This window comes from Aquarana catesbeiana, linkage group LG12, assembly GCF_042186555.1.
Source record: "Aquarana catesbeiana isolate 2022-GZ linkage group LG12, ASM4218655v1, whole genome shotgun sequence".
Lineage (NCBI taxonomy): Eukaryota > Metazoa > Chordata > Amphibia > Anura > Ranidae > Aquarana > Aquarana catesbeiana.
Genome location: NC_133335.1, coordinates 233,218,080 through 233,236,864, shown reverse-complemented (window position 1 = coordinate 233,236,864; position 18,785 = coordinate 233,218,080). Strand labels below are relative to the sequence as shown.

The 18,785-nt window shown below is 47.3% G+C and overlaps 1 protein-coding gene across 1 annotated transcript in view; it reads right to left on the bottom strand.

Annotated features, from left to right (window-relative positions):
• The window catches only part of LOC141113665 (uncharacterized), a 37,743-nt gene that overhangs the window by 14,035 nt on the left and 4,923 nt on the right, over positions 1-18,785 (bottom strand). Inside the window, exons 2-3 of the mRNA XM_073606904.1 lie at positions 18,198-18,243; positions 10,972-11,166 (exon numbers count right to left, since the gene is read on the bottom strand). Of these exons, the coding sequence (XP_073463005.1) occupies positions 10,972-11,166; positions 18,198-18,243 (241 nt within the window). The remainder of the gene's footprint in view (positions 1-10,971; positions 11,167-18,197; positions 18,244-18,785) is intronic.

Sequence of the window (18,785 nt, the reverse complement as noted above, 5' to 3'; positions counted from 1 at the left end):
GCCCACCGAGCTCCAGACAACAGACCCCGCCCACAGAATCTGCAGTTTTTGGGTTCTCATAACAGACAGAGGGGGAGACATTTGACAGGTAAAGATACATGCAGGAGGCATGTATATCCTTATAGATAACCCCTATGGCAGTAGTTTAGAAAGGATGACATTGGGTTTACATCCACTTTAAGGGATTAATCCTCTGCATTGTGTAAAAAGGCTCTTTGATCCTGTATGCATAGATCCTCCCCCTTCTGCACTGTCTATCTGGGGAAGGCCAGCTAAAACAGGCACGGTAGCCGGCCTGCACATGCTCAGTTGTGTCTTTCATGCTGGAGAGAACATTTACTTGTTCTCAGAGCTAGCCATCACACATGTGGGCGTGTATACAGGCTGTAGTGGAAATCTCCTCCTACCTGAACTCTCAGCACTGGGGAAACTGTGCAGTTTATCATGTGACCGTGGTATACAGATCATTCAAAAAGGTATATAGTGGCAGTATTTTAATGTAAAAAGATTTATAAGCTGTGGGCACTGGGGGGGGGGCTGATTAACTATTTTCATATTACTGGGATTAGTAACACTTTAAGGGCTCATTCACGCCACAACGCATGTGTTATTGCATGTGTGTTGTGCCGCAGTGCGTTGCATTTTTTGCATGTGTTGTAATGGGCTGGCGTGCATTTTACACGACTCGTGTATTGTTTGTCTTTTTTTTGTTTTGCTTTGTTTGCCTTGCAGTGTGTTGCGCTTATAAGCACGTTTTTTTCAGCTCTGGGCAAATGCAAAGCAATGCAACGTGTTGGTGGGAACTGCGTCATAGGGAACCATTATTTTTTTGCTTGCTATGCATTGGGAATGTGCTCACAAATGCACCCCACAGCATCTAGTGTGAATGAACCCTTAAAGTAAATGGGGTGATTTTTTTTTTTTTTTTTAATCATTTCCTTTGGATCTGATTGGCGGTTCACAGATGATATTGGTTGCTAGTTTTGCTTCTCTATAAAGTCATGTTAATGTAATCCTATTATTGCTCAGCATTAAAGGGGAAACAATGAGACACGTCAGCGCCTCATGTCATTGGACCGGGCGGCTTCTGTCTTTCCCATCGCTCTGTATAATTAATGAGCCCTCCAGCCCCAATCCTTCCCTTCCGTGTATTCGTCCCCAACCTAATGGAAATGCCTCATGATCCGGCTGGAACTCGCTGGCCCGCCGCTCTGTTTTCTTTATTGCGGGTTTGTTTAAGAGCCGTATGTACTTTGGCCGCGCGTCCCTGCCCGGCCGGACAGATTTACGGCCAACGAGATGGTTTTGATTTGCGCTCACGCCGCCTAAAAAATAAAACCTGTAAACGGGAAGGAAGCGAGGAAAATCCGAGAGGGCCTGGAAATGTTTTTTTTTTTTTGGTTTTTTTTTGTTCATTTATAAATTTAATTTTTTTTTTAAATTTTTTTCAGATTTTAACTCTGTAAAAAAACTAATTTAAGTTCATTTTTTTCCTCATTAATGTACACACAGCACCCCATATTGACAGAAAAACACAGAATTGTTGACATTTTTGCAGATTTATTTTAAAAAGAAAAACTGAAATATCACATGGTCCTAAGTATTCAGACCCTTTGCTGTGACACTCATATATATAACTCAGGTGCTGTCCATTTCTTCTGATCATCCTTGAGATGGTTCTACACCTTCATGTGAGTCCAGCTATGTTTGATTATACTGATTGGACTTGATTAGGAAAGCCACACACCTGTCTATATAAGACCTTATGAGCCCATTCACACAGGGGCAACACGACTTCCAGCGTGACTTTGGGAGGCAACTTGGACACGACTTGAGTATGAATCACAGCGCGACTTGGGGCAACTTACAACACAACTTGAAGTCGCCTCCAGGACAGGGAACTTTACAAGTGGCCAATCAGAGCTTATCAGCTGTGTGTGAGAAGGAGGGGGCTGGCTGTTTAGTGGAGGAAATTACTTTCTGTTTCCTTTCTGCTTCCTGTAAAGTTGCCTCAGTATTAACGGTGATCAGACTTGGAGGCAACTTACATTGAAATCAGTGGGTACAAGTTGCCTTCAAGTCGGATTGAAGTAGTACAGGAACCTTTTCTGAAGTTGGAGCAACTGCAGTAGTGTGCATTAAGAGGGATCCATTCATTTACATTGATTTTTTCATGTAGCGTGACTTGAGGCGACTAGGGGCGACTTGAAGTCGGATCCAAAGTTGCCCCTGTGTGAATGGGCTCTTAAGCTCACAGTGCATGTCGGAGCAAATGAGAATCATGAGGTCAAAGGAACTGCCTGAAGAGCTCAGAGACTTAATTGTGGCAAGGCACAGATCTGGCCAAGGTTACAAAAAAATTTCTGCTGCACTTATGGTTCCTAAGAGCACAGTGGCCTCCATAATCCTTAAATGGAAGACGTTTGGGACGACCAGAACCCTTCCTAGAGCTGGCCGTCCGGCCAAACTGAGCTATCGGGGGATAAAAGCCTTGGTGAGAGAGGTTGTCAGAAAGGTTACCTGGTTGGGCGCCGGGGCGCGCCGGGGCGCGTTGGCGCTCGTGTCCCTGTTCGTGCTGGGGCGCGTGTCCCTGGGGGCGCCGGTGTGTCTGGGCCGGCCGTGGCGTGCGGGGTGGCGTCCGGGCATTCGTGCGTACGCTCGTTCGCGCTAGCGCGCGTCCGCGTTAGCGCGCGTCCGCTTGCGGGCGTTACCTTTGACATGCCCGGTAGTGTGGGCGTGCACGCCGGTGTCGGGGGCGCGCTCGGGCGCGTGCGGGGGCGCGGCGCGCCTTGGCGAATCGGCGGGCGCACGTGCGCGGCGTTTTGGCGCCAATCAGTCTATTTGAAGCCTGCCTCTGCACTGTCCCGGTGCTGCCTGATCAAACAGCTTTGTATCTTGTCCCGTGATCATCTTTGTGTTCCTGTATCTTCGTAGTGTTTACCCGTTGTGACCCGGCTTGCCTTTGGACCCTTCTTGACTGCTGCCTGAACCCGACCCCGGCTTGTTTGACCTCGTTTCTGCCTTATCCCTTGTACCGTTGCTGCCAGCCCGTTGCCGACCTCTGCCTGTGTGTGACCTGCCTGATTAGCTCCTGCTCAGCATCTGCTCTATCCAGCCTGAAGACCTACCGGTTGCTTGCCAGACCACAGTGTTCCAGGACTCTCACTTCAGGCCCTCATACCACTCCGCATTCGCGGGCCTCCTGTCTACTCTACCAGGGGCCCCGAATCGGATACGTAAGGGAGCCTACCCTCTGCCCAAGCGGACTCACCTGTCTGGTAAGTGTGGGACCTGACAGTATCAGGCAGCCATGACTGAGTCCGGGCAGGGGGCCTCCCCCATGGATGAACTATGCAGGCATTTAGCAGGCCTTACGCAAGCTGTTAAAAGTCTACAGGAAGGCTACACCAGACTGGAAGGACAGGTCCAGGCCCTCTCAGCCTCTCCTCCCGGAGCAATATCCAACCCTGCCTCAGCGCCCTCTGTAGTGATGCTCCCACCAGAACCCAGGGTTCCTCCACCCGAAAAGTTTTCAGGAGAACGCAGTAAGTTCCGGGCGTTCCGTAACGCGTGCGAACTCTACTTTGCCCTACAACCCCGTACGTTCTCCCTGGAGGCTACTAAAGTGGGGTTCGTCATATCCTTGCTGACAGGCGAGCCTCAAACTTGGGCCCACCATCTACTAGAGCAAAAGGCTCGATCTCTTGACTCCTTGAGTGACTTCTTCCTAGCCATGTCTCAGCTATATGAGGATCCTCAGCTAACAGCCACGGCAGAAGCCGCCTTGCACTCCCTCCAACAAGGTCGCAGAGCGGCCGAAGATTACGCCGTGGAGTTTATTCGTTGGAGCTCAGACACGGAGTGGAATGACGCAGCCTTGCGTCACCAATATCGGCTGGGGTTGTCGGATTCCCTAAAGGATGAATTAGCGCGAGTAGGGGTACCCCAGACACTAGAGGAGCTAATCAATCTGTCAATTCAAATTGACCGCCGCCTCAGGGAAAGACGCTCTGAGAGATCTGTGAATCACCCACGCCTCACCTGGATGTTGCCCAGGGCCCCTAGTGCCCCGAACCAAGCTCCGCCTGTTTCATCTGCCCCTGCCCAGGAGGTTTCGGAACCCATGCAGTTGGGACTGCTCCGTCCCGCTCTGACTCCTGAGGAGAAGACACGAAGACGCACACTCAACCTGTGCTTGTATTGTGGAGAGCCTGGTCACTTTGCAAGAGCATGCCCCAATAAAAGACGTAAGTGTCTGCCGTCTTCCTCATTGTGTGCGCCTGTCCTACCTAGTACCGGTAACCATTTAACATTCTCCATTGTCTTACAGTTACCTGGAAGGAGCATCCCAGTACCGGTCATCATTGATTTGGGAGCATGCAGTGGATTCATTGATCGGACTTTTGTTGAAACTCACCATATCCCCACTCAAACCAAAGCCCAAGGACTGGCAGTCTTCCTAGCGGACGGTTCCACCCTCCGCTCCGGACCCGTTACCCAAGAAACGGTTCCCTTATTGGCCACCATTGGCCCAGAACATCAGGAACTGTTACGTCTAGATGTCATCTCCTCTCCTCTCTTCCCAGTTATCCTAGGAATACCTTGGCTACAGGCTCACAACCCTAGTATCAACTGGTCTACGGGCAAAATCCAGTTTTCTTCTGAGTATTGTAGACAAAACTGCTTACGGGGGACCTCCCTAACCTCCTCCCAATGCCTGTGCATGGACTCGGAAACTAAGCTCTACCCAGATCTTCCTGAACCGTACCGGGATTTCCTGGACGTGTTTAGTAAAAAGGGAGCAGAAACCCTTCCGGTACATAGATCCTATGACTGCCCAATAGAACTTCTACCGGGTACCGAAGTTCCTTTTGGGAGGATCTTCCCTCTAACTGTGCAGGAGCTGGGCACCTTGAAAACCTATATAGACGAAAACCTGAAGAAAGGGTTCATTCGTCCTTCCATGTCTCCAGCTGGGGCAGGCATCTTTTTCGTGGAAAAGAAGGATCACTCCTTACGTCCCTGCATTGATTACCGGGAGCTTAATAAAATCACTATCAAGAACAGATACCCGCTACCCTTGGTTCCTGAATTATTTCAGAGACTAGGATCTGCTACCGTTTTCACTAAGCTAGACCTCCGTGGGGCCTATAATTTGCATTCCGCATAAGAGAAGGAGACGAGTGGAAGACAGCCTTTCGTACTCGATTCGGACATTACGAGTATCTCGTCATGCCTTTTGGTATGTGCAACGCACCGGCAACTTTTCAGCACTTTGTCAACGATGTCTTTCATGACTTACTGGACTTATATGTCATCGTCTACCTGGATGATATCCTGGTTTTTTCTGCCTCCCTGATGGAGCACCGTGAACACGTACGAAATGTACTCTCCCGGCTGAGACAACATGGCCTTTACGCCAAACTTGAAAAGTGTGAATTCGAGCTCCAATCCACCCAGTTCTTAGGCCTGATCATTTCTCCTGATGGCATTAAAATGGATCCACAGAAAGTATCCGCTATTCTGGATTGGCCTGCACCGACTGAGAAAAAAGGAGTACAGCGTTTTATTGGCTTCGCCAATTTCTATAGGAAGTTTATTAAGGGATTTTCCTCAATCATAACTCCTATTACAGAACTTATCAAACAAGGATGCCGGTTCCGCTGGACCCCTAGGGCACAAGAGGCCTTTGAAAGACTCAAAACGCTGTTTACATCAGCCACTATTCTTAAGCATCCCAACCCTGCCTTGCCTTTCGTCCTGGAAGTGGATGCTTCCGAGGTTGCAGTTGGAGCCGTACTGTCACAGAGACAGGGTGCCAAAGCACTCCTGTACCCCGTGGGATTCTTTTCTCGTAAACTCTCTCCGTCCGAGAAAAATTATGACGTAGGTGATCGAGAACTTCTAGCCATTAAGGCAGCTCTGGAGGAATGGCGTTATCTCCTGGAGGGTGCAGCACACCCCATTTTGGTCTACACAGACCATAAGAACTTAGAATACCTAAGAACAGCCAAGAGATTAAAACCCCGGCAGGCCAGATGGGCACTTTTTTTTTCACGATTTGTTTTCCACATCACTTACAGACCCGGATCCAAGAATGTCAAATCTGACGCCCTTTCCCGAATGTTTCTCGAATCGGAAAAAACCCTGTCCCCAGACACCATTCTCCCCTCTGGAAATTTCCTAATTCTACAGGAGGACTTGATTTCTCAGATCAGACGAGCTTCCTTGGGAATGCCTCCTCCTGCTGAAGCCTGTACCAAGGATGGGCTGTTTTGGGTCAAGAATAAGATTGTGGTTCCTGAGGAGCTAAAAGTACGAGTGCTAAGCCTGTGCCATGATCACAAGCTTGCGGGTCACTTCGGCACACGGAAAACAATTGACCTTGTCCAACGCACCTTTTGGTGGCCTCACCTTGCCAAGGATTGCAAAGAATATGTGGAGTCCTGTAACACGTGTGCCAGAAACAAGACTAGCCGGACAAGAGCATGGGGCCTGTTGAAACCATTACCAGTCCCAGACAGACCTTGGGCCATGATTTCAATGGACTTTATCGTTGAGCTCCCACCATCAGAGGGTTTTTCGTCCATTTTTGTCGTAGTAGACAGGCTGTCTAAAATGGCTCATTTTCTCCCCATGAAGGGCACCCCTTCAGCCATGGAGACCGCCTCCATCTTTATTAAAGAAATCGTCAGACTACATGGAGTCCCGACCAGTATAGTCTCAGACAGAGGTGTCCAGTTTACCTCCAGGTTTTGGAGGGCCCTCTGTGGCGCCCTTGAGATCGAGTTGTCCTTTTCTTCGGCCTACCACCCTCAGTCTAACGGACAAACCGAGAGGACAAACCAGACCTTGGAGCAATACATCCGCTGTTTCTCTGCATTCTCCCAGGATGACTGGGCTTCCTTGCTTCCCATCGCAGAATTTTCATATAACAACTCACTACATTCAGCAACTAATCAGTCTCCGTTTTATGCCAATTATGGTTTCCACCCATCCTTCTTGCCTGGAGCACTTCCTGAATGCCCTGTTCCTGCAGTATCCGAAACCTTGGATTTTTTCTCCAACAACAACAAATTGCTGCAGGAAACCATGACCAAGGCTCAGGAAGACTACAAGAAGATCTTTGACAGAAAGAGACGGGGGGAACTTGTCCTTGAACCTGGCAATTCTGTCTGGCTGTCCACCGCTAATCTCAAGTTAGCATGCCCATCCAGGAAACTGGGCCCCAAATACCTGGGTCCTTTCTTGATCAAAAGGAAGATCAACAATGTGGCATATGAACTGGATCTTCCCAACTCCTTGAGGGTACACCCAGTGTTCCACGTGTCCCTCCTGAAGCCGGTCACCCCCAATTTCTTTCCTGGTCGCAGTATTGGCCCACCCAAACCTATTGTGGTTGATGGCGAAGAGGAGTTCGAAGTGGAGGCAATTCTAGATTGCAGAAGAAGGCACAACCAAGTACAATATCTGGTAAAATGGAAGGGCTATGGGCCCGAAGAAAATTCGTGGGAGCCGGAAAACAATTTACATGCTAAAGAACTTCTGCAATCCTTTAAAACCTCTCATTCCTCAAAGATGGCCCAGCTGGGCATCCGAAGTCTGCCCTTGAGGAGGGGGCACTGTCAGAAAGGTTACCTGGTTGGGCGCCGGGGCGCGTTGGCGCTCGTGTCCCTGTTCGTGCTGGGGCGCGTGTCCCTGGGGGCGCCGGTGTGTCTGGGCCGGCCGGCCGTGGCGTGCGGGGTGGCGTCCGGGCGTTCGTGCGTGCGCGCGTCCGCGTTAGCGCGCGTCCGCTTGCGGGCGTTACCTTTGACATGTCCGGTAGTGTGGGCGTGCACGCCGGTGTCGGGGGCGCGCTCGGGCGCGTGCGGGGGCGCGGCGCGCCTTGGCGAATCGGCGCGCGCACGTGCGGGGCGTTTTGGCGCCAATCAGTCTATTTGAAGCTTGCCTCTGCACTGTCCCGGTGCTGCCTGATCAAACAGCTGTGTACCTTGTCCCGTGATCATCTTTGTGTTCCTGTATCTTCGTAGTGTTTACCCGTTGTGACCCGGCTTGCCTTTGGACCCTCCTTGACTGCTGCCTGAACCCGACCCTGGCTTGTTTGACCTCGTTTCTGCCTTATCCCTTGTACTGTTGCTGCCAGCCCGTTGCCGACCTCTGCCTGTGTGTGACCTGCCTGATTAGCTCCTGCTCAGCATCTGCTCTATCCAGCCTGAAGACCTACCGGTTGCTTGCCAGACCACAGTGTTCCAGGACTCTCACTTCAGGCCCTCATACCACTCCGCATTCGCGGGCCTCCTGTCTACTCTACCAGGGGCCCCGAATCGGATACCTAAGGGAGCCTACCCTCTGCCCAAGCGGACTCACCTGTCTGGTAAGTGTGGGACCTGACAGAGGTAAAGAAGAACCCAACGATCACTGTGGCTGAGCTCCAGAGATGCAGTCGGGAGATGGGAGAAAGTTGTAGAAAGTCAACCATCGCTGCAGCCCTCCACCAGTCGGGGCTTTATGGCAGAGTGGCCCGACGGAAGCCTCTCCTCAGTGCAAGACACATGAAAGCCCGCATGGAGTTTGCTAAAAAAACACCTGAAGGACTCCAAGATGGTGAGAAATAAGATTCTCTGGTCTGATGAGAACAAGATAGAACTTTTTGGGCTTAATTCTAAGCGGTATGTGTGGAGAAAACCAGACACTGCTCATCACCTGTCCAATACAGACCCAACAGTGAAGCATGGTGGTGGCAGCATCATGCTGTGGGGGTGTTTTTCAGCTGCAGGGACAGGACAACTGGTTGCAATCGAGGGAAAGATGAATGTGCCCAAGTACAGGGATATCCCGGACGAAAACCTTCTCCAGAGTGCTCAGGACCTCAGACTGTGCCGAAGGTTTACCTTCTAACAAGACAATGACCCTAAGCACACAGCTAAAATAACGAAGGAGTGTCTTCACAACAACTCTGTGACTGTTCTTGAATGGCCCAGCCAGAGCCCTGACTTAAACCCAATACAGCATCTTTGGAGAGACCTAAAAATGGCCGTCCACCAACGTTTACCATCCCCCCTGACAGAACTGGAGAGAATCTGCAAGGCGGAATGACAGAGGATCCGCAAATCCAGGTGTGAAAAACTTGTTGCATCTTTCCCAAAAAGACTCATGGCTGTATTAGATCAAAAGGAGCTTCTACTAAATACTGAGCAAAGGGTCTGAATACTTAGGACCATGTGATATTTCAGTTTTTCTTTTTTAATAAATCTGCAAAAATGTCAACAATTCTGTGTTTTTCTGTCAATATGGGGTGCTGTGTGTACAATATGAGGTGCTGTGTGTACAATATGGGGTGCTGTGTGTACAATATGGGGTGCTGTGTGTACAATATGGGGTGCTGTGTGTACAATATGGGGTGCTGTGTGTACAATATGGGGTGCTGTGTGAACATTAATGAGGAAAAAAATGAGCTTAAATGATTTTAGCAAATGGCTGCAATATAACGAAGAGTGAAAAATTTAAGGGGGTTTGAATACTTTCCGTCCCCACAATATATATATACTCACAGGCTACTTTATTATCTGTTGTATAAAATTGAAAATGTTCATAGTTACTGGTAGAGTAGATATAAACCCATCACCAATATTTCATAGAAGCTTTACACTGGTAAGGTCACTAAAAGAATTGTCATCAGCAATATTTTTTTTTTTTCATTAAAATAATCCCTGTTGATCCTGCAATGGAAGTCCTTGTCCAGTCACTTCCTGTAATAGGGTGACAACGCTCTGTCCCTGCCTCCCATATACACTCACCGGACACTTTATTAGGTACGCCTTGCTAGTAGCGGGTTGGACCCCATTTTGCCTTCATTCTTCGTGGCATAGATTCAACAAGGGAACATTCCTTTAGGGATTTTGATCCAAAGTGACATGATAGCGTCATGCAACCATCTCTAGGGTTTACAGAGAATGGTGGGAAAAAGAGAAAATATCCAGTGAGCGGAAGTTGTGTGGAGGAAAATGCCTTGTTGAGGTCAGAGGAGAATGGGCAGACTGGTTCCAGAAGATAGAAAGGCAACAGTAACTCAAATAACCACTTGTTACACCCAAGGTATGCAGAATACCATCTCTGAACGCACAACACATCCAACCTTGAAGCAGGTGGGCTACAGCAGCAGAAGACCACACCGGGTGCCACTCCTGTCAGCTAAGAACAGGAAACTGAGGCTACAATTGGCACAGGATCACCAAAATTGAGAAGATTGGAAAAACGTTGTCTGGACTGATGAGTCTCGATTTTAGCTGCGACATTCAGATGGTGGGGTCAGAATTTGGCGCATGGATCCATCCTGTCTTGTATCACCGGTTCAGGCTGGTGGTGGGGGGTGTAATGGTGGGGGGGAAGGTAATTTTCTTGGCACACTTTGGTCCCCTTAGTACCAATTGAGCATGGTTTAAACCCCACGGCCTACCTGAGTATTGTTGCTGACCATGTCCATCCCTTTATGACTACAGTGTCCCCATCTTCTGATGGCTCCTTCCAGCAGGATAATGCACCATGTCACAAAGCTCCAATCATATCACCACTGGACAATGAGGTCCCTGTCCTCCAATGACCTCCACACTCACCACATCTCATCCAATAGAGGACCTTTGGGATGTGGTAGAATAAGAAATTTGCATCATGGATGTGCAGCCAACAAATCTGCAGCAACTGGGTGATGTTATCAGGTCACTATGGACCAAAATCTCTGAGGAATGTTTCCAACACCTTGTTGTATCTATGCCACCAAGAATGAAGGCAAAAGGGGGTCCAACCCGCTACTAACAAGGTGTAACTAATAAAGTGGCTGATTTGTACAGTGCCTATAGGATGGTCATTGCTGAGATGACCCTTGTGTTTCAAGAATTTAACCCCCCCCATGGCCCGCTTACCCCCTCCAGCAGAAAATGGCAATCACTCAGACAACACACATGGGTCACATACTATATTGCGTCTTCAGGGTTTCTATACAGCTGCCAAGGTTGCGGGAAGCACTGACGTTGAGTTGGGCTAAGCAGTGGTTCATGGTGTTGTGGTTCTCCACCTGTTTATTGTACAGCTCGGCGATCTCCGAAAATTTCTCATCGTATTCAGGAACATTGACCGTCTTCACCTGCAGCCTTTCCCCTTTCTCCAGAACTGAAAGGATATAACCGATTGTACAGATGAAATAAAGAAAGAAGTTAAAGTGCAGTTAGTGCAGTTAGTAAGTCCTGCTTACTCACTGTGGGTAAGCAGAGGTCTCTCTGCAAAGGTCAGACAATCTACCGCTGAGTAAAACACACACCCCTGCTGGGTACTAGCCAGAGCTCCCCAATCAGCAGAGAAAATGAGCTGTGATGATGGAAGAGCTGTAGTTCTGACTCAGTAGGGGGTGTGTCATACCTGTGCAGAGAGACTGCTGTTTCCGCACTGAAAACAAAGGTCTTTTTCTAAATAAAGTTTCAACAGAGCTCTGAAAACAGTACCGAGTTCATCAACCAGTAATAATACACCCATCATATCCAGAGCCAACGACAACCGCCTAATAGATTTGGGCCGAACAACCCCCCCCCGGTTAGATTTGCGCCAGAACTCTCGACCATCGCAAAAGATCCGAACTGCGAACCCTATTATAGTCTATGGGACCCGAACTTGGAAAATCAAATGGCCCCATTTTGAAGGCTTATATGCAAATTAAATTAATGATTTAATTAATGATGTTTAAAGTGTTTAAACAAATGTTTAAACAAAAAAAACAAAAAAAAATTCCTATAAATATAGTGCCTGGGGGTCCCCTTAGTATGCCTATAAAGTAGCGCATCTGTACCATGTATAGAACCTGCTGCAGCAAAACTGACATCTATAAAGAGAAAAAAATGATATTTAAGTTGTTGGCAATACAGAAATGTTAAAAAAAAGCAGCATGGGGGGGGGGCCTTGGACACGCAAATTCAGGCGATGTTCAGGCCAAACTTTTGCTCAGCTTGAATTGTTAGCCCAACCCTGCCGCCTAAAGGAAATCCACAGCAGTGGACCCCAGCTCCGCCCATTGCCGTGGCACTGACACATCCAACTAATTTTTGCTGGATTCTCCAAATGTTTCTGATGAACATAACTTTATAAATTGGTAACTTTTCCTACAACATGTCTGAAAATTTTATGAGCAGCAGCTTAACCACTTAAGGACCGCCTAACGCCGATTTACGTCGGCAAGGCGGCACGGGCAGGCAAAATCACGTACATGTACGTGATTTGCCTCTCGCGGGTGGGGGGTCCGATCGGACCCCCCCCCGGTGCCCGAAGCGGTCCCGTTCTGTTCCCCGGCGATCCGAGATGAGGGGGAGGCCATCCGTTCGTGGCCCCCCCCTCGCGATCGCCGCCGGCCAATGGGAACACTCCTTTGCTGCTGTATGCTAAACAGCAGCAAAGGAAATGATGTCATCTCCCCTCGGCTCGGTATTTTCCGTTCCAGCGCCGAGGGGAGAAGACATCAATGTGAGTGCACAACACACACACACACAGTAGAACATGCCAGGCATACAAAACACCCCGATCCCCCCCCCGATCGCCCCCCGATCCCCCCCCAATCACCCCCCCCCCCCCTGTCACAAACTGACACCAGCAGGTTTTTTTTTTTTTTTTTTTTTTTTTTTTCTGATTACTGCATAGTGTCAGTTTGTGACAGTTACAGTGTTGGGACAGTGAGTATCACCCCCCTTTAGGTCTAGGGTACCCCCCTAACCCCCCCTAATAAAGTTTTAACCCCTTGATCACCCCCTGTCACCAGTGTTGCTAAGCGATCATTTTTCTGATCGCTGTATTAGTGTCGCTGGTGACGCTAGTTAGTGAGGTAAATATTTAGGTTCGCCGTCAGCGTTTTATAGTGACAGGGACCCCCATATACTACCTAATAAATGTTTTAACCCCTTGATTGCCCCCTAGTTAACCCTTTCACCACTGATCACCGTATAACCGTTACGGGTGACGCAGGTTAGTTCGTTTATTTTTTATAGTGTCAGGGCACCCGCCGTTTATTACCTAATAAAGGTTTAGCCCCCTGATCGCCCGGCGGTGATATGCGTCGCCCCAGGCAGCGTCAGATTAGCGCCAGTACCACTAACACCCACGCACGCAGCATGCGCCTCCCTTAGTGGTATAGTATCTGATCGGATCAATATCTGATCTGATCAGATCTATACTAGCGTCCCCAGCAGTTTAGGGTTCCCAAAAACACAGTGTTAGCGGGATCAGCCCAGATACCCGCTAGCACCTGCGTTTTGCCCCTCCGCCCAGCCCACCCAAGTGCAGTATCGATCGATCACTGTCACTTACAAAACACTAAACGCATAACTGCAGCGTTCACAGAGTCAGGCCTGATCCCTGCGATCGCTAACAGTTTTTTTGGTAGCATTTTGGTGAACTGGCAAGCAAGCACCAGGCAGCGTCAGGTTAGCGCCAGTACCGCTAACACCCACGCACGCACCGTACACCTCCCTTAGTGGTATAGTATCTGATCGGATCAATATCTGATCCGATCAGATCTATACTAGCATCCCCAGCAGTTTAGGGTTCCCAAAAACGCAGTGTTAGCGGGATCAGCCCAGATACCTGCTAGCACCTGCGTTGTGCCCCTCCGCCCGGCCCAGCCCATCCCACCCAAGTGCAGTATCGATCGATCACTGACACTTACAAGGCACTAAACGCATAACTGCAGCGTTCGCAGAGTCAGGCCTGATCCCTGCGATCGCTAACAGTTTTTTTGGTAGCATTTTGGTGAACTAGCAAGCACCGGCCCCAGGCAGCGTCAGGTTAGCGCCAGTACCACTAACACCCACGCACGCAGCATACGCCTCCTTTAGTGGTATAGTATCTGAACGGATCAATATCTGATCCGATCAGATCAGATCTATACTAGCGTCCCCAGCAGTTTAGGGTTCCCAAAAACGCAGTGTTAGCGGGATCAACCCAGATACCTGCTAGCACCTGCGTTTTGCCCCTCCGCCCGGCCCAGTCCAGCCCACCCAAGTGCAGTATCGATCGATCACTGTCACTTACAAAACACTAAACGCATAACTGCAGCGTTTGCAGAGTCAGGCCTGATCCCTGCGATCGCTAACAGTTTTTTTGGAAGCTTTTTATTGAACTGGCAAGCACCAGCGGCCTAGTACACCCCGGTCGTAGTCAAACCAGCACTGCAGTAACACTTGGTGACGTGGCGAGTCCCATAAGTGCAGTTCAAGCTGGTGAGGTGACAAGCACAAGTAGTGTCCCGCTGCCACCAAAAAGACAAACACAGGCCCGTCGTGCCCATAGTGCCCTTCCTGCTGCATTCGCCAATCCTAATTGGGAACCCACCACTTCTGCAGCGCCCGTACTTCCCCCATTCACATCCCCCAACGAAATGCAGTCGGCTGCATGAGAGGCATTTTTATGTGCTCCCGAGTACCCCTACCCAACGAACCCCCCCCAAAAAGATGTTGTGTCTGCAGCAAACGCGGATATAGGCGTGACACCCGCTATTATTGTCCCTTCTGTCCTGACAATCCTGGTCTTTGCATTGGTGAATGTTTTGAACGCTACCATACACTAGTTGAGTATTAGCGTAGGGTACAGCATTGCACAGACTAGGCACACTTTCACAGGGTCTCCCAAGATGCCATCGCATTTTGAGAGACCCGAACCTGGAACCGGTTACAGTTATAAAAGTTAGTTACAAAAAAAGTGTAAAAAAAAAAAAAATATATATAAAATAAAAAAAAATAGTTGTCGTTTTATTGTTCTCTCTCTCTATTCTCTCTCTCTATTGTTCTGCTCTTTTTTTACTGTATTCTATTCTGCAGTGTTTTATTGTTATTGTTATTGTTATTGTTATTATGTTTTATCATGTTTGTTTTTCAGGTATGTAATTATTTATACTTTATTGTTTACTGTGCTTTATTGTTAACCATTTTTTTGTCTTCAGGTACGCCATTCACAACTTTGAGTGGTTATACCAGAATGATGCCTGCAGGTTTAGGTATCATCTTGGTATCATTCTTTTCAGCCAGCGGTCGGCTTTCATGTAAAAGCAATCCTAGCGGCTAATTAGCCTCTAGACTGCCTTTACAACCCGTGGGAGGGAATGCCCCCCCCCCCCCACCGTCTTCCGTGTTTTTCTCTGGCTCTCCTGTCTCAACAGGGAACCTGAGAATGCAGCCGGTGATTCAGCCAGCTGACCATAGAGCTGATCAGAGACAAGAGTGGCTCCAAACATCTCTATGGCCTAAGAAACCGGAAGCTACGAGCATTTTATGACTTAGATTTCGCCGGATGTAAATAGCGCCATTGGGAAATTGGGGAAGCATTTTATCACACCGATCTTGGTGTGGTCAGATGCTTTGAGGGCAGAGGAGAGATCTAGGGTCTAATAGACCCCAATTTTTTCAAAAAAGAGTACCTGTCACTACCTATTGCTATCATAGGGGATATTTACATTCCCCGAGATAACAATAAAAATGATTTAAAAAAAAAAAAAATGAAAGGAACAGTTTAAAAATAAGATAAAAAAGCAAAAAAATAATAAAGAAAAAAAAAAAAAAAAAAAAAAGCACCCCTGTCGCCCCCTGCTCTTGCGCTAAGGCGAACGCAAGCGGCGGTCTGTCGTCAAACGTAAACAGCAATTGCACCATGCATGTGAGGTATCGCCGCGAAGGTCAGATCGAGGGCAGTAATTTTTGCAGTAGACCTCCTCTGTAGATCTAAAGTGGTAACCTGTAAAGGCTTTTAAAGGCTTTTAAAAATGTATTTATTTTGTTGCCACTGCACGTTTGTGCGCAATTGTAAAGCATGTCATGTTTGGTATCCATGTACTCGGTCTAAGATCATCTTTTTTATTTCATCAAACATTTGGGCAATATAGTGTGTTTTAGTGCATTAAAATTTAAAAAAGTGTGTTTTTTCCCCAAAAAATGCGTTTGAAAAATCGCTGCGCAAATACTGTGTGAAAAAAAAAAATGAAACACCCACCATTTTAATCTGTAGGGCATTTGCTTTAAAAAAATATATAATGTTTGGGGGTTCAAAGTAATTTTCTTGCAAAAAAAAAAAAACTTTTTCATGTAAAAAATAAGTGTCAGAAAGGGCTTTGTCTTCAAGTGGTTAGAAGAGTGGGTGATGTGTGACATAAGCTTCTAAATGTTGTGCATAAAATGCCAGGACAGTTCAAAACCCCCCCAAATGACCCCATTTTGGAAAGTAGACACCCCAAGCTATTTGCTGAGAGGCATGTCGAGTCCATGGAATATTTTATATTGCGACACAAGTTGCGGGAAAGAGACAAATTTTTTTTTTTTTTTTTTTTTTTTTGCACAAAGTTGTCACTAAATGATATATTGCTCAAACATGCCATGGGAATATGTGAAATTACACCCCAAAATACATTCTGCTGCTTCTCCTGAGTACGGGGATACCATATGTGTGAGACTTTTTGGGAGCCTAGCCGTGTACGGGACCCCGAAAACCAAGCACCGCCTTCAGGCTTTCTAAGGGGCGTGAATTTTTGATTTCACTCTTCACTGCCTATCACAGTTTCGGAGGCCATGGAATGCCCAGGTGGCACAAAACCCCCCCAAATGACCCCATTTTGGAAAGTAGACACCCCAAGCTATTTGCTGAGAGGTATAGTGAGTATTTTGCAGACCTCACTTTTTGTCACAAAGTTTTGAAATTTGAAAAAAGAAAAAAAAAAAAAGTTTTTTCTTGTCTTTCTTCATTTTCAAAAACAAATGAGAGCTGCAAAATACTCACCATGCCTCTCAGCAAATAGCTTGGGGTGTCTACTTTCCAAAATGGGGTCATTTGGGGGGGGTTTGTGCCACCTGGGCATTCCATGGCCTCCGAAACGGTGTTAGGCAGTGAAGAGTAAAATCAAAAATTCACGCCCTTAAAAACGCTGAAGGCGGTGATTGGTTTTCGGGGCCCCGTACGCGGCTAGGCTCCCAAAAAGTCCCACACATGTGGTATCCCCATACTCAGGAGAAGCAGCTAAATGTATTTTGGGGTGCAATTCCACATAGGCCCATGGCCTGTGTGAGCAATATATCATTTAGTGACAACTTTGTGCAAAAAAAAAAAAAAAAAAAAAAAAAGTGTCACTTTCCCGCAACTTGTGTCAAAATATAAAATATTCCATGGACTCAATATGCCTCTCAGCAAATAGCTTGGGGTGTCTACTTTCCAAAATGGGGTCATTTGGGGGGGGGTTGTGCCACCTGGGCATTCCATGGCCTCCGAAACTGTGATAGGCAGTGAAGAGTGAAATCAAAAAGTTACACCCTTAGAAATCCTGAAGGCGGTGATTGGTTTTCGGGGTCCCATACGCGGCTAGGCTCCCAAAAAGTCCCACACATGTGGTATCCCCGTACTCAGGAGAAGTAGCTGAATATATTTTGGGGTGCAATTCCACATAGGCCCATGGCCTGTGTGAGCAATATATCATTTAGTGACAACTTTTTGTAAATATTTTTTTTTTTTTTTTTTTTTGTCATTATTCAATCACTTGGGACAAAAAAAATAAATATTCAATGGGTTCAACATGCCTATCAGCAATTTCCTTGGGGTGTCTACTTTCCAAAATGGGGTCATTTGGGGGGGTTTTGTACTGCCCTGCCATTTTAGCACCTCAAGAAATGACATAGGCAGTCATAAACTAAAAGCTGTGTAAATTCCAGAAAATGTACCCTAGTTTGTAGACGCTATAACTTTTGCGCAAACCAATAAATATACGCTTATTGACATTTTTTTTACCAAAGACATGTGGCCGAATACATTTTGGCCTAAATGTATGACTAAAATTGAGTTTATTGGATTTTTTTTATAACAAAAAGTAGAAAATATCATTTTTTTTCAAAATTTTCGGTCTTTTTCCGTTTATAGCGCAAAAAATAAAAACTGCAGAAGTGATCAAATACCATCAAAAGAAAGCTCTATTTGTGGGAAGAAAAGGACGCAAATTTCGTTTGGGTACAGCATTGCATAACCGCGCAATTAGCAGTTAAAGCGACGCAGTGCCAAATTGGAAAAAGACCTCTGGTCCTTAGGCAGCATAATGGTCCGGGGCTCAAGTGGTTAATAAATAAACAGATACGTACCCAAAGCTAAGTAGCTCCTTGTGGGTGGGGTTACACTTTAATATTATTTAAAACACCTACCTTTCACTTGTCTGGGGTGCCTGACTTGTGTAGACAAGGGTTCAGTCTGTGGAAAAAAAAAATGCATTTGACAAATGAAATGAGGAGATAAAAATAAACGGCATATAAAATGTTGATCACCTAGCGCCCTTCCATTCCTCCTCCCCATTACAACATGCCTGACATAAAGCCACGGAGAAGAAGAATGTTCCCTGATACACAAACTCTTTTCCTTGAAGATGTCTGCAGATCATCAGGAAGATAATGTAACCTGGCCGGGGGTCGTATCCCAATACAGTTCCCTGGGGACAGCAGGAGCAGGAAAAAAGGTAAGAGCTGAACATTTTCACATTTGCTTGATTTACCTGGAAGAGCTCAGCAAGATTATTTTTTAATGGTGGTGCTTAAATTGTAACTGCATCTTTGGGTACAGTCATAGGACTGAGGGCTTTGCTCAGGGCTGTCTTTAACACGGGGCAAAAGGGGCTGCTGCCCCGGGCCCAGTCATTGTTTGGGGCTTAAGTGTTTGCCCAGGGTCCAATCAGTATTAAAGAGGGCCCTGACTTTGCTGTGACCCCCGTATTACTGCAGCACATGGTAACACACGTT